Source organism: Danio rerio, chromosome 18 (assembly GCF_049306965.1).
Source record: "Danio rerio strain Tuebingen ecotype United States chromosome 18, GRCz12tu, whole genome shotgun sequence".
In the NCBI taxonomy this organism is placed as follows: Eukaryota; Metazoa; Chordata; class Actinopteri; order Cypriniformes; family Danionidae; genus Danio; species Danio rerio.
In genome coordinates this window covers 29,300,798-29,327,691 of record NC_133193.1, presented here as the reverse complement: position 1 = coordinate 29,327,691, position 26,894 = coordinate 29,300,798, and the positions used below count along the sequence as shown (strand labels likewise).

The following is a 26,894-nucleotide window of genomic DNA, read 5'->3' as shown; positions in this document are numbered from 1 at the left end:
GAGAATGCGTGCTTAGCCTACTGCCAATTGTAGCTTGCAAGAAAGAAGTTAAAGCCTTGCAGACTCTCTGTAACATTCAAAATGTGCTTAACGTCACCACATTAAATTTAAAACAATGGGTACAAATAGCTGTGCATGCACAAGCGACAGGGTTTTTAATTTGCTCTTGAATCCGCTGCAAATTGTTGCATTCCCTTTGACAAATATAGCTCAGTACACCCATCACAGACATCTCTTTTAAATTAATATTTTCTACAGGATGCTTTACAATAATATCTATGTGCAAAAAGCTAAATTTTGAACTAATCTAACAAAAAATAAATAAACAGAAGATCACAGTCCAAAAATTAGTACACCCAAATTAATATGTTGAGGGAAAATATCAAATAAAATTTTAATAAACAGGAAAAACAAAAAAATACATTTAATATGTATTAAAGATGTTTGATATATATATATGCATACATACATACATACATACATACACTCACATATATATATATATATATATATATATATATATATATATATATATATATATATATATATATATATATATGGGTCAATGACGTGACGATCATTTTTTTGTGTCCATGTCTTTTAAATAAATTCAAGTAGGTTACAGTTTCAAAATAAATAAGCAAATTACTTGCATTTATTCTCTATTTTGAGGACCAAGTCTAATTTTTTGGTATTAATCCATTTTAAGATAATTTTTAGGGGATTATTGCAAGAATGTCAATGTGGTGTAACCAAAAAAAAAATGGTACCAAATAGTTTACCTTGTTTAAAAAATATGAAAGCCTCAATGAAACATCGTATCAGGTAGTTTGGCATAATTTTACATTAGACATATTTAATAGTAAATAAAAGTAAATATAGCACAATTGTTTTAAATATTATAATTCATTTGGGGAATTTTGTCTGTCACCTCAAATTTCTGAAATGTCAAGATGGTGTAACCACCATTTATTGAGCCATTTTGTTAATATTGTGCACAAGACAGTTCGACAGGAAATTGGATCACAGAGAAGAACTCTTGATAATTGCTGTATGCAAATATTAGTAGCTCTTTTTAAAATGTGAGATACTTTGACTTTTGCCCTGTCTACAGATTCTGTAAGAGTGTGCAATCAGTACCCTTTCTTTGTTCATTTAGATGGCAAAGTTATAGTTCGTATGGTCAGCAGTACTCATTCAGTGTTTAAAAACAGACCTTAGTCAAAATGATTTCTAAGTTACTTAGTGGTCCTCAAAATAGAGAATAAATGCAAGTAATTTGCTTATTTATTTTGAAACTGTAACCTACTTGAATTTATTTAAAAGACATGGACACAAAAAAAAAAAACCTTCGTTGCAGCACATTTATAAATGCAACACTGACGACCCAGATCTCCATACAGTTCTTCTTTCACTTGTTTTGGCAACACAACGTGGCTCGTCTCTTTGCCATTTGAACACTTTATCAGGTAAAAATAGTCTTCGAAGATATCATGCATATTAATGAAGTTGCACCGCATACACAATAGAGTGTATTGTGTATTGATTTGGTTCAAACTCATTGGTTTGAACCAAGTCTTACTCATGTAGGGTCATCGTCCTGGTGTCTCTGAATTTCTCTTAGCCTATTTTCTGTAGCTGGGAGGCTCGCTACCACAGAGTCAACATAGAGGTCGATTTCCTCCTCCTGCAATCCTTCTGCAGTATGACTGACAGGAGCTCGGGACAGCACATTCGCAGTTGCGATGTCCTTGCCAGTCACATGCTATATGGTGTAGGCAAACTGCATTAGTCGCATTAGTCATGGAGGAAGTTCATCTAAGCTCTTTGAGCCTAGTAGAGGAATCAGGGGCTTGTGGTCCGTTTCAATGTGGAAACTCTTCCCAACAAGGAACTCTGCGAACCTCTCACAGGCCCATGTTGATGCTAGCGCCTCTTTCTCGATCTGGGCGTAACGCTGCTCAGTGCTGCTGAGGGCTCTCGAGGCATTTGTTACAGGTTTCCACTCTGTGTCTGTTTGCCGCTGGAGAAGAACGGCACCCATCTTATATGAGGAAGAGTCTGCGGAGACGAGTGTTTCAGCATTAGGGTCGTACAACGCAAGCCCTGGGGGTGTCGTCAGTTCATCTTTGATATTATCGAATGCCTGCTATTGTTGCGGCCCCCAGGCCCACATACTGGACTTCCTCAGTAGGTCTCTGAGCAGTCGCGTTCTCTCAGCTAAGTGGGGAAGGAATTTCCCCAGGTGGTTTGTCATTCCCAGAAAGCGCCTTACCTCACTTATGTTACTGGGCGCTGGCATGGCACAGCGCTCACTTTGTCATGATCAGCGCTGACGCCTGATGCCTCTATAACCTGCCCCAGGAACTTTATCCTGCTCTTAGAAAACTCACACTTATCATTGATTGTCACTCCTGCCTCCTGCAGTCGTGCCAGTACTCTCCACAGCCTCTCATCATGCTCCATCTGTGTGGCTCCCCAGATGAGCACATCATCCATCTGACACAGAACACCCACAAGGCCCTCTAAGATGCGTGACATGCGCTTCTGGAAGTATTCTGGTGCTGACGAGATCCCAAAGCACAGGCGATTGTAACAATACGGCCCGAACGGGATTATGAAAGTAGTTAGCAGAGTTGACTCCTTGGACAGTGGAATCCCTAGTAATGCCAAAATCCTGCGTTGGCGTCTAGCTTTGAGGACAGTTTGGCCCTAGCGAGCTGTCCTAAAGTATGTTCGACTGAGGGGAGGGGGTGCTTGCTTCTCTCTCATAACTGATTTGTTCAGCTGTGTGAGATCGGTGCATATTCTCACCTTGCCTGTGCATTTTGGCACCACCACCATAGGCGCACACCATTCAGTGGGCCCCTCCACCTTTGAGATAACCCCCTGCTGTTCCATATGGTCCAGCTTCTCTCTGACCTTTGGCAGGAGTGGGAGGGAGATGCGCCTGGGAGTTGAGACGGAGAAAGGCTGTGCCCCTTGTTTCAGTACTTTTTTATACTCGCCCTCCATTTTGCCTAGTCCGCTTAAAAGCTTAGGAAACTCTCTTTTTACTGTCTCTTTAGAGTCCAGGCTAATGTTATTTACATTACCCTCATTTACATTGCATCTTACATTACCCTCCACAACGTAAATTTCCTCCTTAGTACTTTTACTGTTTTTTTTCTAAGAGTGCCGGTGAACTTGCCCTTCACATTCAGATGAGACCCTCCTGGTCCCAGCAGAACCCTTGTTGACCTCTCCAGCCTGCTGAACTGGCCCTGGTTATACAGCATTTCTGATATAGCGGTGACGTCTGCGCCAGTGTCAATTTTAAAGCGTGCATTAAGATTCTCCACATGTATGTCTGTCATCCATGGGCTGTCATTAGCATCTGCTGACAGTAAACCCAAAAATGCAACTTCCTCACCAGTGTCCTCAATCACTGTAGCTACATGCATTTCACACACTCTTTTAGTTTTACACACCCTGGCGTAATGTCCTTTTTTTCTGCAGTTATTGCATATTACATCTTTGGCTGGACATTGATGTTGGCTATGTCATCTTGAGTCACCAAATCTGCTGCATTGTGCCTGTCTTTCCTTCTGTTGTTTTTTTTCTGTTTGTTTGTATTGTGGCTTGGGTTGTTTAGCGCGTGCCCCATTTCGCTGTCGCGTGTGCACGGTGTCAAGCGTGTTAGAGATATCAGCTTTAAAGTTAATTTTTAGCATTCCTTGTTGCTTCTTCACCTGCTCGCTTTGTCTAGCTCTGGTAATTGCTTTCTCTAAAGTCAGTTCAAGATTGAGTTGTAGCTGTTCTGACAAGCGTTTATCTCTCAAACCCACCACAAGTCTGTCTCTCACCATTTCGTCATGCAAAGCCCCGTATCCGCAGTGCTCCGCTAGGCAGTGCAGCGCTGTGTGAAAGCTGTCTGCCGACTCGCTCGTCTCTTGCTGCCTCTGGTTAAACTTTGCCCTCTCGAAGATCACATTTCTGCGCGTTACAAAGTGAGCATCCAACTTTTTCTTAACTGTGTCATACTCACTCGCTTCCACTGGGCTGAGGTGCAGGAAAACCACTATGTCCTCCGCCTCCTCCCTCATTGTATAAATCAGTGCATTCATTTGATTTTCGTCCGCTTGCATCTTCAATCCAGATTCGATGCGGAATCTGTTGAAGCGTTTAATCCATTTAGTCCAGTCTTCTGCTTTAAATGTGAACTTCTCTGGTGGAGAAACTTGAAACTGATTCATTTTGCAGTCTGTGAGCTCGCTAGCTTTAGCATTTGCCCTGAGCTTTCAGTAATCGGCAGAGAGAAACAAATAGTCTGCGTCCTGTGTTGTCTCTTATTTGTTCGACGTCCGTTAATATTACTGTAATGAAGTTTACGGCCTTTTGGTCACCGGGAAGAAGGAGGCGGAGAACCGACGCAGTTTTAAAATATTTATTAATAACCGTGACAAAGCCTAAACCAAAACAAACGGAATCAAACTGAAAGCAAAAGTAAAATAATATGCCCGGGCCCGGTCCTCTCTCGGCTTCCTCTGCCATCGTTCCTCCTTTTTATCGTCCAGAGCTCCTTCCGTGGGATCCGAAGCAGGTGCGCACTGCAGGTGTATCCACTTACGCGGTGGCCTCATTCCGTTCCCACGGCTCTCGGCCACGCCCCCTCGCCACAATTACATTTTTGCTTCTGAAACCATGTTACGTGGTTAATATGTACACTATAACCTTTCTAGGAGGCACAACAGAAGGTCCACACAGTATGTCTATTGAACCCACGGCTTTAATGCTCCCCCCTTCAACAAACACCTACACAAGGTTCCTACCTCAGTAGTTAACCTGATACTACAGGATAGTTTACAAACACACGGCTTTCTGACCTACTGAGTGCATCTTAGTTACAGAGAAATGCAGAGGCTTTTTTCTCTTATACGACGTGCAGTATCAAACATTCTACCATCATTAAACACACTGTCTCCCCTGCGTGTGTGTTTGTTTTTCCTCGGTCTGAAGCGCTTGCCCAAATGGCAACTCCCATTTTTGTTCAAACCCTGCCCATTTTTCCTCCCCCGACACTCCCACCCAAACAGAGCTAGACACACCCACTTAACTGACTTTTTCCAAACTAGAGGTGTGAAAACATCGTGCTGAAACTATAAATACATAAGCAAAGGAAGCATAAGGTAAATCCAAAAGAGTGATCGTAGTGGGCAGCCTTGTTATTCTCTATGCAGAAAAAACCCTGATTTAAGTACATGGTCTAAAGCAGAGGTTCTCAATCCCGGTCCTGGGGGTCCGGTGTCCAGCAGATTTTAGATCCAACCCCAATCAGACAAACCTGGGCTAGCTAATTAAGCTCTTATAAGGAATTCTAGAAACATCGTTGCAGCAGTGTTGAGGCAAGTTGGAGCTAAAATCTGCAGAACACTGGACCTCCAGGACTGAGTTTGAGAACCTCTGGTTTAAAGCACAATGTGCAGGTACACTTAGGGCATGTCCAAATACACTTTTGCTGTTTTAAGGATAATAAAAATAGTCTGTGTGCCCTACTCATGGTCTAAAATTTTTGTCCTTATTATTGTAATGAGCGATAGCAGAGGTCTCAAACTGCCGGCCCACAGGCCATTTGCTACCCCCCTTCCTTCCCCCTCCGGCCCGCAGCTGATGTCAAAAAAGTAATGAGATTCGACCCTCCAAAACATATATTTTTGAATCATTATCATTGTTGTACAGTCGCATATAGCTACTTGTGGTATTGACCCCCCATCCTACTCGAGGCAAGATGGTGGCGCACACATTGCGAGGCTAAGCGTCTCTCCAGTTTTAGCAGTTTTGCAGTATTATTCCTGCTCATTTCGGGTCTGTTCGTGCAGATCAGTAGTGCCTTTACATCGTACACCTGACAGGAGATATTGACTATTGGTTTGTGCATTCCGGACAGTTTTATTACCAATCTTCGACTCATCCCTGAGAATGAGCTGAGGTTGAGCGGCCTGCTCGGCTGGGTGGATGTGCTCTGTAGGGATGGTATACAGTTTAACCCAAAGAATGACCAGTCAGATAGATGAAGAAGAGCCAGAGTCAGAGATTTAAATAAATAAATCAAATATACTAAAGATAGTTTGCATTTTCATCAGCAGAAGCCAGCTTCAACACTCAAAATTGGTTCTTAGGCCGCTCTAACTTACAGTACAACAATACAGCTATTATACTCTTTAAACAAGTCCAGAGAAGGTGGGATCCAGGTAAAACAGTTCTCATTGGTCTCATTAGATAATTCTAAATGCGTGCGTCAATGAAGTATTGTATCTAGCTCCAGATATGGATGGCCTTAATGCGTGCGTCAAGAATGAATTGTGTCTAACTCCAGATATGGATGGCAACATGGTTCCTCTGGGTTAGGTCAACCCTAAGTTATTAGGAGTTGATCTCCAACATGTGAAAAGCTAAACTAGGGAAACAATAGACGCAAGAGACCATCTGTGTTAAAAACTCAAGGATGTTTCTTGTACGTTCAGCTGTGTTGTCAAACTAGTTCAAGACTAAATCAATTCAAGACTAGCTCAATGACTAGTTCCATCAACAGTCTGCTACAATATCCTTACTACAAACAGTGTCTATCTCCATACAAAAGGAATTACTTTAATAAGATTTACAATTAAAACAGATCAATTAAACAGTTAAATTATTGTAGATAATATTAGGACAACAAGAACAGGTGATTTTCTTCTCCTCTGCATCCGTACTCCGTTCAGAGGGACAGAGGGAGTGAGAGAGAGGTCTCCATAACCTATGACCTGGTTTTGTGTGTTTCCTGAAAACAAAGTTAAAATAGACAGGCAAAAAAAGAGAAACAAGGACACTGAACATTCTTGCAGTAAGCTGTGTCAACTTAGTTAAAATCAATTCACAGTTAAATACTGAGAAACAGGATGATGAAAAGGATAAACGTTGGTCCATGATGAGATGGATTGTAAAGCAGAAATCCGAATCCTTCAGCTCGAAGGCGGCGTCAAGACCGTAAACAAAGGCGGGGGAGCTGCGGCAGGGTAAACTAAAGCTAACACCACACCGGCTCTCTTTACCCAGCATCTTTCTCGCCAATGTACGGTCACTGGTGAACAAAATATATGAGATTCGACTGCGCATCAACCACAGCAAAAGATTATGGAACTGCAATGTCATGATTTTCACAGAAACATGGCTAAACAGCGGGATACCAGACAATGCTGTATCTTTAACTGAGCACCACACATTTCAAGCAGACAGAACCGCGGATGACTCCAGTAAGACCAGAGGCAGAGGATTATGCATTTATATTAACTAAGCTTGGTGCACAAACTCTCATCGTTGGGAGACATTGCTCTTCTAACCTGGAATTTCTAATGGTCAAATGTAGACTGTTTCGTCTACCAAGGGAGATCACATCCACCATTGTAACTGCTGCTTAGATTCCTCCTGATGCTGATGCCAAGCTTGCTATGAATGAACTTCATGCAGCCATCAGCAATCAACAGACTGCTCACCCAGAGGCTGCTTTTATTATTGCGGGGGATTTTAATCACTCAAACTTAAAGACAGTGCTCCCCAAATTACATTAAAACATTTTCTGCCACACAACGGGAAACAAAACCTTACACACACTTACACAAACATGGCTTACACCCTCCCCCCCACCCCACACATACACACTTGGGACAATTAGATCACCTTTCTTTGTTCTTCACCCCCAAGTACTCACCCCTCATCAACCGTGTGAAGCCATCAGTGAGGACCATCAAAGTGTGGCCAGCTGGGGTAGACTCCACACTACAGGACAGGTTTCAACACATAAACTGGAGTATGTTTGCTTCCGAGGACACCTGTGGCTCTCACACAGAAATTGACTGTTACACTTCCTCTGTTCTGGAATACATCAACACCACCATAGACAGTGTTACAACCCAGAAACAGATCACCACATACCCGAATCAGAAGCCATGGATGAACAAGGAGGTGCGCCATGCAACACTGCCTTCAGATCAGGGGATGCACAGGCTTACAGCACTTCCAGGACTAATCTGAAGAGGGGCATCAAAAAGGCCAAGCACTGTTACAAGCTAAAGCTAGAGGAGCACTTTTCCAACTCTGATTCTCTGCGCATGTGGCAGGGCATCCAGGCCATCACCAACTACAAACCCAGCCAGTCCACACCCACAGATGTCTCCTTCCTGAACAAGCTAAATGTCTTTTATATCCGCTTTGAAAGAGACAATAAAGGACCCTACCCCAGGATCACTTCCTCAACCGACCACTCACCTCCTCAGAAGTCTACACCGCACTGAGTCTGATCAATGTGCGTAAGGCTGCTGGACCAGTTGGTATTCCTGAGCGCGTCCTCAAAGCATGTGCAGAACAGCTGGCTGGGGTATTCACAGACATTTTCAACCTGTTGCTTAACCTGGCAGATGTGCCAACATGCTTTAAAACCACCTCTATTGTGCCAGTTCTGAAACACTCTAGCCCAACATGTCAGAATGACTACCGCCCTGTAGCACTCACACCCATCATCATGAAGTGCTTCGAGCGATTGGTTCTGGCACATCTAAAAGACTCTCTGCCATCCACACTGGACCCACATCAGATTGCCTACGGTGGCAACAGGAGCACAGAAGATGCTGTGTCCATAGCACTGCACTCTGTACTCACACACCTGGACAATAAAAACACTAATGCATGAATGCTGTTTGTTGACTTCAGCTCAGCAATCAACACTGTCATACCCTTCAAGTTAATGATAAAACTTAGAGACCTGGATATCCGCATGTCTCTCTGCAACTGGGTTATGGACTTTTAGACTAACAGACCGCAGAATGTTAGATCAGGCCACATCCGTTCCACCATCGTCACACTCAACACTGGTGTACCACAGGGCTGTGTGCTGAGCCCCTTCCTCTCCTCCCTTTTTACCATCGACTGTAGGCCTGTGAACAGATCCAACACCTTCATCAAATTTGCAGATGACACCCCAGTAATTGGTCTAATAAGCATTATTAATGAGACTGCCTACAGGGAGGCGATATAGTATCTGGCCACTTGGTGCACTGACAAAAATCTGCTCCTTAACACCAACAAGACCAAGGAGCTCATTGTGGACTTCAGAAAGGGACAAACAGACTCACATGATCCCATCCACATCAATGGTATCAATAGTAAGGCCATTGAGCCTGTCTCATCTTTCAAGTTCCTGGGGACCCACATCTCATAGGACCTTTCCTGGACCACCAACACCTCCAGCCTGGTCAAGAAGGCTCACCAGCGTCTATTTTTCTTAAGGAGAAGAACCAACTTTTATCAGCCGTCTTGGTAAACTTATACGGTTACACAATAGAAAGCATCCTGACCAACTGCGTCACAGTCTGGTATGGATGCTGCTCTGTTGCTGAGAGTAAGGCACTGCAGCGGGTGGTGAAAACTGCCCAACGCATCACAGGGACCACACTGTCAGCCATAGAGGACATCCAGAAGAAACACGGTCAGCGCCGAGCATGCAGTATTCTTAAGGACACCTCTCACCCTGCTCACAGACTGTTTTCACTCCTGCCTTCCGGCAGGCGCTTCAGGCATCCCCGGACAAAAACCAGCAGACTGAGGAACAGCTTTTTCCCCAGAGCTGTCTCCGTTTTGAACTTTGCCCCTCACTGACTCTTTTGCCCTCCAATACACCCCCACTCTCCTCTAACTTATACTCCTTACAATCACTGCACTGTTTAACATTTGCACCTTTAAAATTTGCACATATTCATTGCACTGATTAACTTATTTAAACTATATATACCCACTGCACATGGACATTTGTAGTTATGTACACACCCACTGTACATATATATTGTAATTATGTTTATCTATCTGCACACTTCTGATTATTAATTGCAACCATTACATATTTTAATTTGTTGTAAATCTCTGTTCATAGCTAATACAACCTGTATATAATGTTGATAGTACATCCATCTGTAAATATCACCATAGGTTTTCTATAATTGCACTTTGTAACTTATACCTGTATCCTGCACTTGTTGCTATTGCCCTGCTGGTTAGACCTAAACTGCACTTCGTTGCATTGTACTTGTACATGTGTAATGACAAAAAAGTTTAATCTAATCTAATCTAATCTAATCCACTGGACGTCTAAAGTACTGCACTAAATGTTTGGGTACTTTTGGTTTCTCTCAGCATGCGGTCGAGAGTAACACACATGCAGATTACTTCTGGGGCTGATTTAAACGCTAAAGTTATATTTTTTCAAAATATTTGTAAAAAAAATGTGCATTAGTAACATTTGACTAAGGTAAAAGTGAATGAAAAAGAAAAAAAAAAAGAAAAAAAAAAAAAAATATATATATATATATATATATATATATATATATATATATATATATATATAGACAGGGCTTGACATTAACCTTTTTGATCACCAGCCACTGTGGCTAGTAGATTTTTAACATTACTAGCCATTTTCACTAGCCACACTTTTCTTGTTGGGAAAATATATTTTGCTTATGTCAACATGCTTTATCATTCATTTATCTTATTGTGTATTAGCTTGCTCAGTGTGTATGAGCAAATGTGTTTTGTCACAGTGCAATCAATTTTTATTTTATGACTTATCAGGGCTCAAAATTAAGGATTTACCAAATATATCTCTGACCACACCAAATAAGTTAAATTAGCCACAATTTTTAATGTGTAAAAACAAGGAAAATAAAGCTTTATAGGTGCACATTTTAATTCAACAAAACTTTTCTTTAAAAAACATTACATTTAAAAAATAATTATTGTCATGCATCTAAAATATGCACAGTAATCTGTCCCAGATCACCAGTTAACTACACATAAACGGGGAGTAATCCCCCATTAAAGCAATGTTATTGTAAATAATGATAATTAAACCATAATAACAAAAATAACTGTGAGCCAAAGATAGCAGATGAAACATTGCGTGCAAATGGTTAATGTTAGGCCTGTTAATAATCTCTTCTATAAGAATAATAAAAATGAAAGCAGTGACTGCTGATTACAAAAGAATATGTGTATTTTTAAAATAATCTTTGTCCAGTCTATTTCAAAGGGAACCAATCGCACCCATTGTGCTTCCTCTAGGCACGGTTGCTTTGTGCAAGTAAACGGGAGAGCTTGCGCGCTTTTTAACAGCTGCGCACATCGCATCAGCTAATAGCGCGAGTGATCATGCTCTTTTTCTGTATTCACCATTCTTTTGCTCATGCAAATACAGTTATTTTTGTCAGTTGTGCTGCTTCTCGATTCTAATATCACATTTGCACAAATATTGGCCCTTGCTTATTGTCAAACCCTGCTTTTAAGAAAACCACAATTTAAAAATGATTTCCAACCAGCGGCCAAGTGGCTAGTGAAGGTGTCTGTCTAACTTGCCATTTGGCGGGTGTTAATGTTAAGCCCTGGTATATATATATATATATATATATATATATATATATATATATATATATATATATATATATATATATATATATATCTGAGAGGTCATGTTAGACTTTCTTATTGTCTGTCATTTTGATGGAGAGGGTTGTAAAATTTCCGTCATAACCTATTATTGATCGTTATTTATTTGCAGACTTATCTGATCGCTTTTTTCATTCATATTTTGATAATGAACTTGCACGACGAGCATATAGGCTAAATTATTCATTTATTTATTTGACAAATGAACAAAAACTCCTATCTGCCTTAACTCATATCTTCCTCCTGCGTCGACCTGAACTGTGTGCTTGCCTGTGCGTAATCAAACGCATCAAGGGAGACGTTTCACCAGGAAAAAATACTACAGCATGCACTCCTTCAGCACCAGGGGTGCTGCTGCACCCCTCTGCGTTCGGTAGTGCTCACAATGCACCCCAGATAGCAAAATACACTCGGGCCAGTTCCGGCTAGATTCTACCCTAACGGAGACTTACCCCTCGGCCCGACTCCGGCTGCCATACTCGGGCCAATCGGGCCAGATTCGGCAGCCATTATGCGAGCCGACGCTGCCACATCCAAGCCAGATGCAGCCCGTGAGTAATGTGCACTGCGGCTCGGAGCTGGCGCAACTCAGTCTTCATATACCTTCATATAAAACCTTTTGGTATTACATTGGTACTTGATACATGGTACCAGGGCTTAACATTAACTTTTTTGATCACCAGCCACTGTGGCTAGTAGATTTCCAACATTATTAGCCACTTGCCATTTTCACTAGCCACATTTTTTTTTCCTTGGAAAATATATTTTATATTAATAAATGTGACTTTGACATGCTAAAATGACTTGATTTAGATATTGCGTTGTCCACATGCCTCCTCATTCATTTCACTATTTGTGTGTGTTGTGTATGAGCTTGCTCAATGTGCATGAGCAAATGGGTTGTGTCCCAATGCAATTGGTTTTTATTTCACATGACTTTTTTTTAGGGCTCAAAATTAAGGATTTATCAAATTTATCTTTGACCACACCAAAAAGATATAATTATTTCTTAGCCACAAATTTAAATGTGTCAAAACAAACAAATATATATCTGTATACATGCATTTTTTATTGAACAAAACTTTTTTTTTTTTTTTTTTTTAAATTGACATTTAAAAAGATCTATTGTCATGTATCTAAAATATGCAGAGTAATCTGTCCTTGCTAAAGGTCCCAGATCATCAGTTACATAAATGGGGAGCTAATCTAATATTAAAACAATGTTATTGTAAAGGATGATAATTAAACTATATTTACATAAATAACTGTAAGCAAAAGAAAGCAGGTAAAAACATATCACGAGTGATAATGAAAGGATGATCACGTGCCTGCCTGAGAATAATTAAAACAAAAGCAGTCACTGCTGCTGCTTACAAAATGTTTGCTGCTTATACAAGCATCGCTGTTTGTCAAGTCTATTTCAAAGAGAACCGATCGCACCAGTTGAGCTTCCTCTACAGACGGATGTTTTTCGCAAGTAAACGGGAGCGCGCAAGCTTTTTAACAATCGCGCGCATCACATCACCAGTGCGCACGAGTAATCATCCTCTCATGAGGTATTTACCTGCTTTTGCTCGAGCGAACACAGTTATTGTTGTCAGTCGTGCTGCTTCTTGATTCTAAGATCACATTTGCACGCATATTGGGCAATCGTTATTGTCGAACACTGCTTTAAGAAAACTACAATGTAAACATTATTTCCAACCTGCCAAAGTGGCTAGTGGGAGCGGCTGTCTAACCCGCCAAAGCTGAAATCTACCCACATTTGGCGGGTTGGCGGGTGTTAATGTAAAGCCCTGCATGGTTCTACAACCATTTGAGTTGATATAACAGCAAACGCAGGCTATTATGTAAACACAAAGTGTAGGCACTGAGTTAAACCTTTGAATAAAATGCAAACAGCATACATATGCCATAACGAAAATAATCAAACAAAAGACAAAAAAAATAATAATAAACATTTATTGATTGCAAGAAACAAATAATACTAAAAATGAATAAATTATTTTGTTGTGCACAAGAACATCAATATAAAAACAATAAACCTGACCTCCTTGTTGCCGCTTGGTTGTATAGTATTTTTGTCTGTTTGTTCTTCATCGTCCTCTGCATCACTTCCTCTTTTTTCACCATTATTATTAATATCACACGGTGATATTAATATCACACATTGATGATAGGCCTTCGCCGTGGCCGTCGCTGATGTAAACACCTCACTGCCAACTAGCGTTTTGGAAGTATAATGCAGACCAACAGAGACAGCGCGCAGAAGTAAAAATGCACAGCTACGCACGTTGCATGCGCTGTGGGTTCCGCCAGTCACTTGACGCAGAAGTATAAACCAGGCTTAATCCGTCAAAATGAAGGATCACCCTTACATTTTTCCATCACTGCTGAAAAAAATCTGTCAATGACGGAAAATATTCGGTGAACGCGACCTCTGATATATATATATATATATATATATATATATATATATATATATATATATATATATATATATATATATATATATATATATATCCCTCTTTGTGGTAGTTTTAAAAAAAAGAAAGATATTGAGAAGAACAAATAACCTTCGCAAGCCACACCTGCAGCAACAGAACAAAACACAGATGTGATCTCAAACTGAGCACTTGCAATCAATATGCTTTACCCGCAGCTGTTTTTCAGTAACTTATAAAGAACACACAAACATACTGACAGTTTTAGGTAACTTACTGTACAGATTCGGCACAAACCCATCAACTTCTCCTTTCTGGCCATGCATGTGTAACCCACCTATGAAATTGATTTACTGAAAAGGGGAAAATTATCTACTGGGTCTGAGCTTTCTAAAGTATATATGAAATTTCAACACAATTTACTTGAAATCTCGGGTTCGGGATATCTCAACTTAACGACACAATATATTTATGAATGGTGTGGTCAAATTTGACATATTATTCATACTATAATCTCCAACTGCTCAAATAAAAATAAAAACCCATACACAAGAAAATACTTTTGAGTTTGCTGTATTGCAAATTTTCTGGTCTGTATCTGAACTGCTTTTCAGCCCTTATGAAAACATACTCAAGTATTCAAAACAAACAAAATTAAATAAATAAAATGCAATATGTTGACAGCAATTCAGCCCTTTTTGAAAAAAAAAAAAAACTATACAGAAGTAGGAAAATACAGATTTAACTGTCTAAACGTCCCAATTCCAATATATATATATATATATATATATATATATATATATATATATATATATATATATATATATATATATATATATATAAACTTCAAAGTCCTGAATGTAATGTAAAACGTAGTTCAATGAATGTGAATCAGTGTATGTGTTCCTACGAAAATCCTTGACGATTGAGTGATGACATGCGTCTATCCAAATTGGCAGAAATCCTCACGGAGTGAATGTAACGAGCCGCTCCCCTTGCCTGCACGAGTCCAATGCCGTGGCACGATGGAACAGTCCAGTGTCAGTTAGCTAATGCAGCAAAACAATTTGGGACATTAATTTTATGCAGAATTGGCAGGATGGATTAAATTAGAAGACAGCCAAAACGTGTCTCTCCTGTCTTCACCACAAGCTGGCGTACAAGTCACGTCAGTCAACCTCTTCATATAACTTCACAACTTCACATAACATTTCTAACTTCAACTAAGAGCATTTTTACAAAATAGTTCACAATATGTTCAAAATATATACATATAAAACAGAGTAAAACACATTGAACACGGTAAACTTGTACATTTACAGCGATCCATGAACAGTATGCATCTTCTATACAATATAGCTAAACAAATCGAAAAGTAAAATAAATATGCAGGAAATCCGAATGTATATAACTTACCTAATGCAGCAAAACAATTTGGGACATTAATTTTATGCAGAATTGGCAGGATGGATTAAATTAGAAGACAGCCAAAACGTGTCTCTCCTGTCTTCACCACAAGCTGGCGTACAAGTGACGTCAGTCACCCTTGACCTCAATTCCGGTTTTTAGAAATTAACTTCTAAATGTAAATTTATACATCTATAATTTTTTTTACATGCCTAAATGTTGTGCATTAGGTAAGGTAAGAAAATAAAACATAAATACATATATTCTGACAAATAAAAAAATAAATTAAGAAACTCTTAATTACATGTCAAAATAAAACAATATTTAATACTCAAAATTTGAGTGGGTTACATCCTCCCCTGCTCAAAACTTTGATGTCCTCATCTGGCACTCAATTAGCTAACCTATAAGGCTAAACAACAATTCGCTTTGTGTTAGCTGCACTCGCATCTGTTGTTGCATCATCTCAAGTACTTGACTTAATTGACTGGATTGATTTTCCAGAGTAACACCCTGCCTCTTGCATTGTGCTTTCCACCCAACGTAATCATTTAATTTATTTGGGGGTTTCTTTTCTCTCTTAGACCTTCTTAAGCCAACAACACAATCACGCTCTTCAACACTCAACTCATCAGGCTGTACTGCCACATCATCATCTTCCTCCAAGGAGGAAACATCTTGCTGAATTTCAGTCTCGCAACTATTCTCAATGTCGTTCTCAACAGATGTAACACTCAATGTGTTAATTTCATCATCTTGCCTGTTTGAAACACTAAGAGTCCTAGAGAGCTCAGGAACGTTTTGCAAGACTGAATTGAATTCTGGAGCATGAGGATTCAAAGACTTTGAACTTTCAGTCTCCAAAATTTCACCAAAATTATCGACCCCTGCATCCCCTCTCAAATCATCCGTATTCACTCTAGAAGAGCAATTTTCTGGCACAGTGAGTATTTCATCAGCTACAGTAGGACTGACGGGAAGAAACCCACAAGATAGCAAAAGATCTCTGTGGAGGATACGCTCAGAGCCATCACCATTCTCGGGCCGAACCACATACACCGGAATGTCTGCATTTGGCTGCTTGACAACCACATATACAGTGGACTCCCAACGATCTGCTATTTTATGCTTTCTTCGAATGTTGACGTTCTTAACGAGAACACGATCGCCCACTTCAACTGAAGCGGCTGTGACTTTCTTATCCCATCGAGCTTTATTCATCAATTGCCTTTTCTCTGCATTTTGTGACCGCTAATTTATAAGCATACCGTAGTCTTTGCTTAAGTTCAGTGACATAATGAGTGTGAGTTTTGGAATTATACCCCTTGGGGTTAATCCCAAAACAGAGGTCTATTGGAAGACGAGGTTGACGTCCAAACATTAAAAGAAAAGGACTCTCACCAGTCGCGTCATTTCTTGTACAGTTGTACGCATGCACCAGTGGACGTACATATTTTCTCCAATGTTCTTTCTTCTTTTCACTCAAGGTTCCCAATAAATCCAGAAGGGTTCGGTTAAACCTTTCTACTGGGTTTTCCCTAGGGTGATAAGGTGTTGTGCGGGATTTGACACCAGCTAGAGTACACAATTCTTTTACCAGTTCAGACTCAAAATTGGCTCCCTGATCACTGTGTATTCTTTTAGGGAAACCAAAATGACAAATTAAATTTTCCCACAACACAGAAGCCACAGTCTTGGCAGTTTGATCTTTAGTGGGAAATGCCCACGAAAACTTAGTAAAATAATCTGTGATCACCAAGATGTTACGGGTGTCATTGGAGTCTGGCTCTAGTGAAAGGTAATCAATACAGACTAACTCTAAAGGAGCATAAACCTTGATGTTTACTAGCTCAGCACCCCTTTGAGCACGGGCCTTTCGCCTGATACAACGCTCGCATTCCAAAACATTCCACAAAATACAGATTGTCTCATACACACAGCCTTAATCTCCTCCTGTCCAAATTTCTCAAACTCAACAGCGGCACATTCTGCTTTGCTCAGCAAGCTTTCAATTCGTTCATCTGTCATGATGGTTTCGGCATCATCACCGAGTGGCTCTTGTGGACGCCGTGAAAGTCCGTCTGCGTCAACATTAGTTTTGCCTGCTCGATACTTGATTTCGAAATCATACATTGACAGAGCTGCGAGCCACCTATGACCAGCTGCGTCCAATTTAGCTGTAGTAAGCACATACACTAGCGGGTTGTTGTCAGTTAATACAGTAAACTTTGCACCGTACAAAAAGTCATGACATTTTTCGCACACAGCCCATTTAAGAGCTAAATACTCTAGTTTGTGTACAGGGTAGTTTTTCTCACTCCTCGACAAACCCCGACTGGCATAGGCGATCACTTTTGTCTTACCATCTTGTACTTGATATAAGGCAGCACCCAGACCATTTACGCTGGCATCTGTGTGAACGATATAGGGTAACTTCCAATCTGCAAAGCCCAGAGTCGGTGCAGTTGTAAGCTTCTGAATAACAGTGTCAAATGCAATTTGACACTCATCATCCCATCTTCCAGCTAAAGATTGCAACTTACTCCCAACACGGTAAGATGTGGATGATGACCTCCTGGTGGAGAATTCACCTTGCAATAACACATTCAGAGGCTTAACTATCTTGGAATAACCCTCGACAAAACGTCTGTAATATCCAGCAAAACCAAGGAACGACCTCAAATCCCTGACTGTTTTTGGAATGGGCCATACCTTCACGGCAGAGATCTTGTCTGGATCTGGGTGTATACCTTGAGCAGAAATAACATGCCCTAAGTACTTGACGGAGGTTTGAAAAATTTTACACTTGGAAGGTGCCAACTTTAATCCAAAAGTTGCAATCCGCTGAAGGACTTTCATGAGCCGTTCTTCATGCTGTTCCAGTGTATCTGAAAAAATTATTAAGTCATCGAGAAAAGCAATAACTTCCTGCAAATTTAAACCTGCCATGACTTTCTCCATAGTCCTTTGAAACATTGCAGGAGAATTTGTCAGCCCTTGTGGTAATCACCTGAACTGCCAGTTACCAAATGGCATAGTGAATGCTGTTTTGGGACGGTCACTTTCCTCTACCTCCAACTGGTAATATCCACTCTTTAAATCTAAAACCGAGAACCACTTTGAGCCTGACAACAAAGTAAACATCTCCTCGATCCTTGGGAGAGGATACGCATCTCTTTTTGTCAGTTTATTTAGCTTGCGATAGTCAACCACCATTCTTAAATCTCCATTTTTCTTTCTCACCAGTACAACTGGGGAAGCATAAGGACTGTTTGATTCCTCTATAATCTCACTAGCTAGCAAATCTAGCAAATGCTTCTTCAAATCATCAAAGTCAGCTGGTGAGACTCGACGAGTACGCTCTTTGAAAGGAACATGTTCCATCAACTCTATTCGGTGGGTTGCACCCGAAACATGCCCTACATCAAGATAATGTTTCGCAAATGCACTTGACACTTCTCTGTTTATTCTCCCCATGATGTGAGCTTTTAACTCCTCAGATATAGGAGAATCCCCAAAATCCACAGTAACAGGATCTTCTGTCTTCACTAAGATATTTGCCATCAGGAGTGTCTTGGCTTGTGAATTGCCTGTACCATCAAAAAGGGGCACAGATTTAATCCAGTCTACCACTGAACACTCAGCTAGCACTCCCTTTGGCTGTAAAGTCACACTGTGATCTGAAACATTACGAATGACAACTTTAACTTTATTCCGAGCACTAAGCTTTGCTTGTATCAATTTGCACTCAACCACCAAACCACCAGGAATTTGATGCGTCAAAGGCTCGTCAATAATCATTGTCTTGTTCAAACCAAAATCCTTCAATCTATATACTCCTGTTACTTCACACTTTTCCTCTTTACTGATTGTTACAGACTTTCTACCAGACAGTCTAACTGGTGTAGAATATTGTGGCTGTTTGCCGGGTGTCAATACTTTGTCACACTGGTGATAAGCAGTCATCCAATTGACACTGGCAGACATGTTCTGTAGGTACTCCTTTCCCTGTGACATCCTAAAATCTTGAACAAGATAGCGGAGTACATTTGTCCCCACTAGCAAGGGCATTCGTGCATTATAAACCTGATCAGGGCAAACCAATGCTAATGCTGTAACAACGGCATCTGTTCCACAAGCAGATTCAAGAAACTGTATGTCTATTTCAATGTACCCAATGTACGGAACTATTTGTCCAGCAGCTCCCTCAACTCTAAGTAAATTCCCTATGGGAGAAAGGTTTCGATGCCGCAAGTACTGCTTGTATAATGATTCAGCTACACAGGTCACATGGGATCCTGTGTCTACTAAACAAAGACACTTAACTCCATCCAACCATGCTTCACTTTCCCATGGTTCGCCAATTAGACCCTCTGGAACGTGGTTACTCATTTCTGTGGAACTTTTCTCCAACTCAGCTTCTGTTCGTTCCACAACAGAAGCTATGCCAAGTTTGAATGTGTTGTGGGCATCATCATTTTGTTGGGAGAACCCCTCTGTTCATGCTTCTGCACTAATTTTTGCTGTACCAAAGCAGCATTCACAGGATTGGTGCAGTGTTGTAAATAATGAGAGTCCTCACCACAGCGGTAACAAAATCCACTGATAGGCAATTGCTTAGGTTGTGTTTGTGCCACAGGACGTGAGAACTTCACTTCTTTACCTCTTTTCTTAGTTGCACTAGCCTGAAGTTGATCAAACCCCTGTTGGTTCACAGTAGCAGATGTCTGGTTTTTAGCTTTAACTACTTCAGCTTCAAGCTCTTTTATGCGTCTCATCAACACCTCATTATTTTGTACCCCCTCCGAACTAGCTATACTTCCTTGGTTTACGGCAACATGCACGTGACTCTGAGCTCTTTTTGGAGGTGCATTCAAATGCAGATTCATACGGTTCTCCTTGAGCTGCTTTTCATGTTCGTATGACCTTAGTTTGAAAAGTATGCTCGAATAACTCAATTCAGATGGTGATTGTTCTGTTAAAAACTCCTTAAGACGCAACTGGGTTATAAGGGCTTCATCCCAGCATCCCAGCACCCTCTAATGAACTGTTTGAGAAGTAAAGTGTCAGATGTTTGCCAATCACTCCCTTCTTTTCAATCACCTCAAGCAGCAATGCATGAAGTCGTCTCAAATAATCAGATGGCTTCTCACCCCTATTCTGGTGTGTCTCTATGAACTGAATATACAACTCATCACCACCAGTGACACTTCCATAAGCTTTCTCAAGCTCCAGCACATACACTTCTGGTGGTGCATTTGTACCAGCTCTAAGAGCAACAGTAAGAGCAGGAGGGAGGAGACTATCCAGAATGTGTCGTCGCTTATGCCTCTCTGTCAGAGAAGCGTCTAGGGAGTAATTGTTTAACATACAATTGCCATGTGGGGAAATCAACTTCCCCATTAGGCTTGGGGCAATGTCCAGAAAACACTCGTAATTTGGGGGGCGAGAGGTGATGTCCCTGATATTCTGGATCATGTTTCACCACATGTTCCACTTCCACACGCTGTACGTCTTGTGGTATAGTAAAAGTTACCGGAGTTTCGTTACCAATGTTTTTTATAGGCGGTGAATCGTCTTGGTTTGCAAATGACACTTTTGAAACTGGCATTGAAGCTTCAGCGGACATTACACGTGGCCTAGCATCAACAAACAGTTTTGCTGCAGGCGTCGAAGTGATAGGACCTTGATCAACATTATCAGTCTTATGCGCAAGCTTATTCACCACCTGTTGGCTCAAATCACTCAAATTTACGCAATGCATTTGGGCCAAATTCTCTATTTGCACCAACAACTGGTCAGCCATATCATCTAAAGTCTGCACTGAACCACTCTGGATTGGTGTTGAAATACTAGGTGGATGTTGCACATCTTTAAACTGTCTGCTATCCAGTGGAACAACACCCCATACATACTGCTCACTACCATTCAATTGTTCCTCTTCAACAACGAATGGAGTAGCGACCTCCTGAAATTCACAAAGCAACTCCCCTGAGAATTTGTCACCTATCCACTTGATTTTCTTCACATCATCAATGTGGCCAAAGGCTTTTCTGACGTCATTTAAAGTTGTGTCTGGATCTACTCGTGTAAGCAGTACAGACTTTTCAGGATCAAAATCATGTTCCCTGCATAGATCCATTTTAAATGTGGAGAAAAAAAATCACTCAATATGAAAAAAAATAATAATCCAGAGCAGTTAGGATTAAGATTAATAGAAAATCAATGCCCCACGTTGGGCGCCAAATTTTTCTCTCGCTTTTCTGTAACCCACCTATGAAATTGATTTACTGAAAAGGGGAAAATTATCTACTGGGTCTGAGCTTTCTAAAGTATATATGAAATTTCAACACAATTTACTTGAAATCTCGTGTTCGGGATATCTCAACTTAACGACACAATATATTTATGAATGGTGTGGTCAAATTTTACATATTATTCATACTATAATCTCCAACTGCTCAAATAAAAATAAAAACCCATACACAAGAAAATACTTTTGAGTTTGCTGTATTGCAAATTTTCTGGTCTGTATCTGAACTGCTTTTCAGCCCTTATGAAAACATACTCAAGTATTCAAAACAAACAAAATTAAATAAATAAAATACAATATGTTGACAGCAATTCAGCCCTTTTTGAAAAAAAATAAAACTATACAGAAGTAGGAAAATACAGATTTAACTGTCTAAACGTCCCAATTCCAATATATATATATATATATATATATATATATATATATATATATATATATATATATATATATATAAACTTCAAAGTCCTGAATGTAATGTAAAACGTAGTTCAATGAATGTGAATCAGTGTATGTGTTCCTACGAAAATCCTTGACGATTGAGTGATGACATGCGTCCATCCAAATTGGCAGAAATCCTCACGGAGTGAATGTAACGAGCCGCTCCCCTTGCCTGCACGAGTCCAATGCGGCCGCGGCGCGATGGAACAGTCCAGTGTCAGTTAGCTAATGCAGCAAAACAATTTGGGACATTAATTTTATGCAGAATTAGCAGGATGGATTAAATTAAAAGACAGCCAAAACGTGTCTCTCCTGTCTTCACCACAAGCTGGCGTACAAGTGACGTCAGTCACCCTTGACCTCAATTCCGGTTTTTAGAAATTAACTTCTAAATGTAAATTTATACATCTATATTTTTTTTTTTACATGCCCAAATGTTGTGCATTAGGTAAGGTAAGAAAATAAAACATAAATACATATATTCTGACAAATAAAAAAAATAAATTAAGAAACTCTTAATTACATGTCAAAATAAAACAATATTTAATACTCAAAAATTTGAGTGGGTTAAACATGCATGACCATGCGTGTTTCCTCGTCGGTTAGTAATGCTATATTTCATTGCACAACAATTAATCTATCAGGCTTTTTGGCTAAAAATAGAGAAATCACGATTTATTTTTTTATTATTAAATTATTCGTAAACTTCCCCTCTCCTGCTGTGCATGAACTAAGCTGTTGAATTTTCAGCGTATGAGGGGGCTGTGCTAACCTAGCTTCAATTTTGATTAAATTATTCTCTAATTGGTTGCCTATTATGTCGTAAATATACCCCTGTAATGCATACTGTAGTGCTTTTTTTGTATGGCTTTCTCGGACATCTCACCTTTTTGCCATAAATGACTAATTATATCCCTGCGAATGTCTGACACCACGCACACACATTGTAAAAGACGTGCCAGGCACAAAAACTTGACCTAGCCTAAAACTTGACCTTGGCCTAGCAACAGTAACTAAGGAGGGCGGGGCTTAGCGAAGGGTCAGTTGCCAGGCAAGTCACTAAAGTTACCCAATCTGCATTCTGCTGTTCTCACACTTTCTGCTAAACGTTTGGTTAAACAACAATTGATTGGAACAGAATAATAATAATAATTCCTATTTTTAAATTGTATGCCTATTATTAAATTGTAGTATTTTCATAGCAATTTAAACTACCCCTTCAATATGTCCAATAAGAAACTAAAAGAAGGAGCTTTGGCTGCATACTCTGGGAAAGAATGTCCAAGTGCATCAATTAAATCAGGTTTCCTCTTTTTTTTGTCCTTGAATGTTAAAGGGGTGATCTAGAATGTAATTTTAAGGCTTGGTTGTGTTAATAAGATGCAAAGCAATGTGTGCTCATGTTTCACTTGAAGGAAATCATGTTATTTTTTCATAAATCTCACTTTGATTATACACAGCTTCTCAGGTAACATGAAAATGACTAATATATTTCCTAGTTCCTTTGAAAGGCCTGCCTTCAAGTGACTCTGATTGGTCTTGTGTCATAATGTGCTGCGATTTGCGGATGGGCTCCACGTCACGCCCGTACAAGCACACGCGTTTTGTGTAAACACGTGTCAACCTCATGCTCACTCTCTAAAATAACATGTGACATCTGAGTATCTGTAACGGGTGAAAATGGGGTGTGTGTATGCCATTGTGTTTGTGTTTATGTGTGTGTGCATGTGTTTACGTGTGTGCGTGTGTGTACTATGAACTATCTGTAACATGAGAAGCACATGTGCATGGGAGCGATGTTTATTTTTCTTTTTCTCTGATGCTTGGATTAAGCTATTTTCTGTAAAAACTTACGCTGCTGACAGATGAGTTACACAACAAGATCAATGCGTTACACGACGTCTTTCACACATATCCGGAATATGCCTGTGTAAGTAACATGAATCTTTTACATATATTTTGCGTGTTCATTATTTGAGATGTAAAACGCATGGAAAAGCTGCCTATAGAGAAACAATGCAAAGTCGTGCACACACATAGAGAGATACGCATGCGCTGGTGAAGAGTGTGTGTGTGTGTTTACAGCAGTTTGACTGATAAATATGTATTTGTAGCTAAATTGTTAGTGGTGGCGAACAGCATTTCCCATTGTTTGCATCTTTGCTACAACATACCGTTAAGACTAGACACTGTAAATGTCATGATCAATTTTAACAAATAAAAACACTTACATGGCGTGGCTCAGAGTTCACAGCATCTCCTTGTAGCTGCTCCATATTTTAGGAGATTTTAACCGAATCCAGCACTGAACTGGGAAAGATTCTGGAGTTGTGTTTTGTTAAATCATGCTTGCTGTGTTTTTTATAATTCTCTGGAACATAATCCATATTGAAATGTAAACATTTCTGTCTTTGTGTCGTGTCCTTTGGAAGTCCAAATACAGAAACACAAGAAGCTCTGTGCAAATAGCAGCGTTTGGAAGGAATTTTAGCTCTCCCTCTGCTGTAACATTGCAGCGCCTCTGGCCACGGCCCTTAGCTGCGCAGTGTGTGTGTACGGTAAAAGTAAATTTGTGATCTCACAAGGCCCAGAAATGTTTTTTTGTAGTCCCCAAAATTCGTTCATTGTAGGCTTTGCTAAGCTAACTCTGTACAAACCAAGGTCTCCCTTTGCATTGAACTTTGAGCATGTTACATTCAGAGATGCTGTTTATGTTCACACAGCCACACTACACACCAACTAAAGTTTGAAATATGATATCATAGTAGACCACCCCTTTAAAGCTGCCCTCCTATGAATTGTCAGCCACTGATATGGCCCCCGCCAATTTGAGTTTAAGACCCCTGAGTTATAGGAACAGTTATTCATGGTTGCTTTATGGTGCATTTATTATTTAGATGGTGGACTTTGTATGCAGAAAAGCAAAATGCTTCACAATAAAAGCTCACTTCCTTTTCAGACCAGCGCACCATGTTGAATGTGTGAACTGTGGTGCTGAAGAACATCAACCCCCGCCAAGTGTGTTCATTTAAACGTTGGCTCTGAAATGTGTTCAGCTCTCATGCAAACTATTACTTTAATATGATTTTGACGCAGAAAGAAGTTTGACCTAGACAGGTTTCACAAGATTGATCCAGCTTACAGCAAATTTATTAGACAGCTCTTGTGTTGTAACTGGAGCTCAATGTCTTATTGAGACAAAATGGGGGTAAAAGTAATACTAGGTAATTGTAAACAGACATGTCCCAAACATGTTTTTGCTTTTTTATGGCACATTTTAAATACCGTCAGGCGTTTAACACATTAATTGTGTTAATATTGGGACATTAACACAATTCTCACATTTTTGGCTCTATACACAAATACAGTAGATTTGAAATGAAATTAACAAGATGTGTTTTAACTGCAGACTCATTCATTCATTTTCTTTTCAGCTTAGTCTCTTTATTAATCGCCACAGCGGAATGAACCCCCTTAACTTATCCAGGATATGTTTTATGCAGTGGATGCCCTTCCAGCTGCAACCGATCACTGGGAAAAACATACACACTCATTCACACACTTATACACTACAGAGAATTTAGCCTACCCAATTCACCTGTCCTGCAATTCTTAGGACTGTGGGGGGAACGATGCATGAATTACAACAGTTTGCATATGTGCCTCCTACTTGTTAGGGGACCAAAAGTAATGGGACAACTGGCTTATCAATTGTTTTATGGCCAGGTGTGTGTTATTCCCTCATTATCCCAATTACAGTGAGCTGATGAAAGGTCCAGAGTTCATTTCAAGTGTGCTATTTGCATATGGAATTTGTTGCTGTCAACTTTCATTGAATTTGAAATCCATTGTGTTGGTGTATAGAGCCAAAAATGTGTTAGAATTGTGTCGATGTCTTAATATTTATGGACCTGACTGTAACTCTCTTTATTTAGCAGCAAAGGACCGAACTGCATCTAAAAACAGCTCAACTGATGGCTGGAAGCAGTTTGTCAAATTTCTCAGGAGAACTCAAATCCCAAAAGCACTTCAAAATTCAGCAGACTCTGCTTGCTTCTGACAACCTGGCCAAAGTGCAGAAAGACAGGCAAGTACACAATTTTCTGATGTTTTGTAATTTTTAATAAGCCTTTATTCAATAAAATCTTTGTTCTTACAGGCAGTTTGTATCAGATGTGATCAATGCTTTATTGGAGGAGCTGCAGAAGAAAAACAATTTTCAGAGTCTCTTTTCTGCAGTGGCAGAGGAACGGAAGAAGAAAGCTGAGCTTCTTGACATAATAAACAGGTTTTAAGATGAACTGAAATACATAATGTAGCAGTATTGAGATGTGTGAAATTAAATTGAAACTTAAAAATAGGCTATGCAAGTATCTTTAGTGTGAATTTCTAAACCTGTAGTAACTTTACGCTGATTAATTACAACCAAAGAAAATAGATTTGAGTGACTCAGTAAACCTAACAATCCTAACACAGGTGCAAGCAATCATGAAAAGTGATATTTAAGATAGTCGATTGCTAGTTGTGCTTCTCCTTATTGTGAACCTAAAAGTAGCAACATGGGAACCTCAAAAAAACTTCCTAATGACCTAAAAACTAGGATCATTTATCATCATGAGTTAGGAGAAGAATGCAAAAAAGCTATCACAAAGGTTTAAAGTCTCTATCTCCACAGTCAGAAATATAGTAAGAAAATGGAAGGCCACAGGAACAGTTCTGGTGAATGAAAGATGTGCTAGACCAAGAAATATATCTGAAAGGCAAAGGCAAAGAATGGTTAGAAT

At 39.9% G+C, this 26,894-nt stretch overlaps 1 protein-coding gene across 5 annotated transcripts in view; it reads left to right on the top strand.

The window, feature by feature from the left end:
* drc9 (dynein regulatory complex subunit 9) overlaps positions 1-26,894 on the top strand; it is a 54,934-nt gene that overhangs the window by 12,904 nt on the left and 15,136 nt on the right. For 2 of the 5 annotated variants that reach the window (XM_073928777.1, XM_068214704.1), the window contains exons 2-3: positions 26,049-26,201; positions 26,274-26,398. In XM_073928777.1, the coding sequence (XP_073784878.1) occupies positions 26,049-26,201; positions 26,274-26,398 (278 nt within the window). Of the gene's footprint in view, positions 1-26,045; positions 26,202-26,269; positions 26,399-26,894 lie in introns of all 5 variants that reach the window. The other 3 variants (XM_073928776.1, XM_068214703.1, NM_001346240.1) reach the window with 2 other exon arrangements.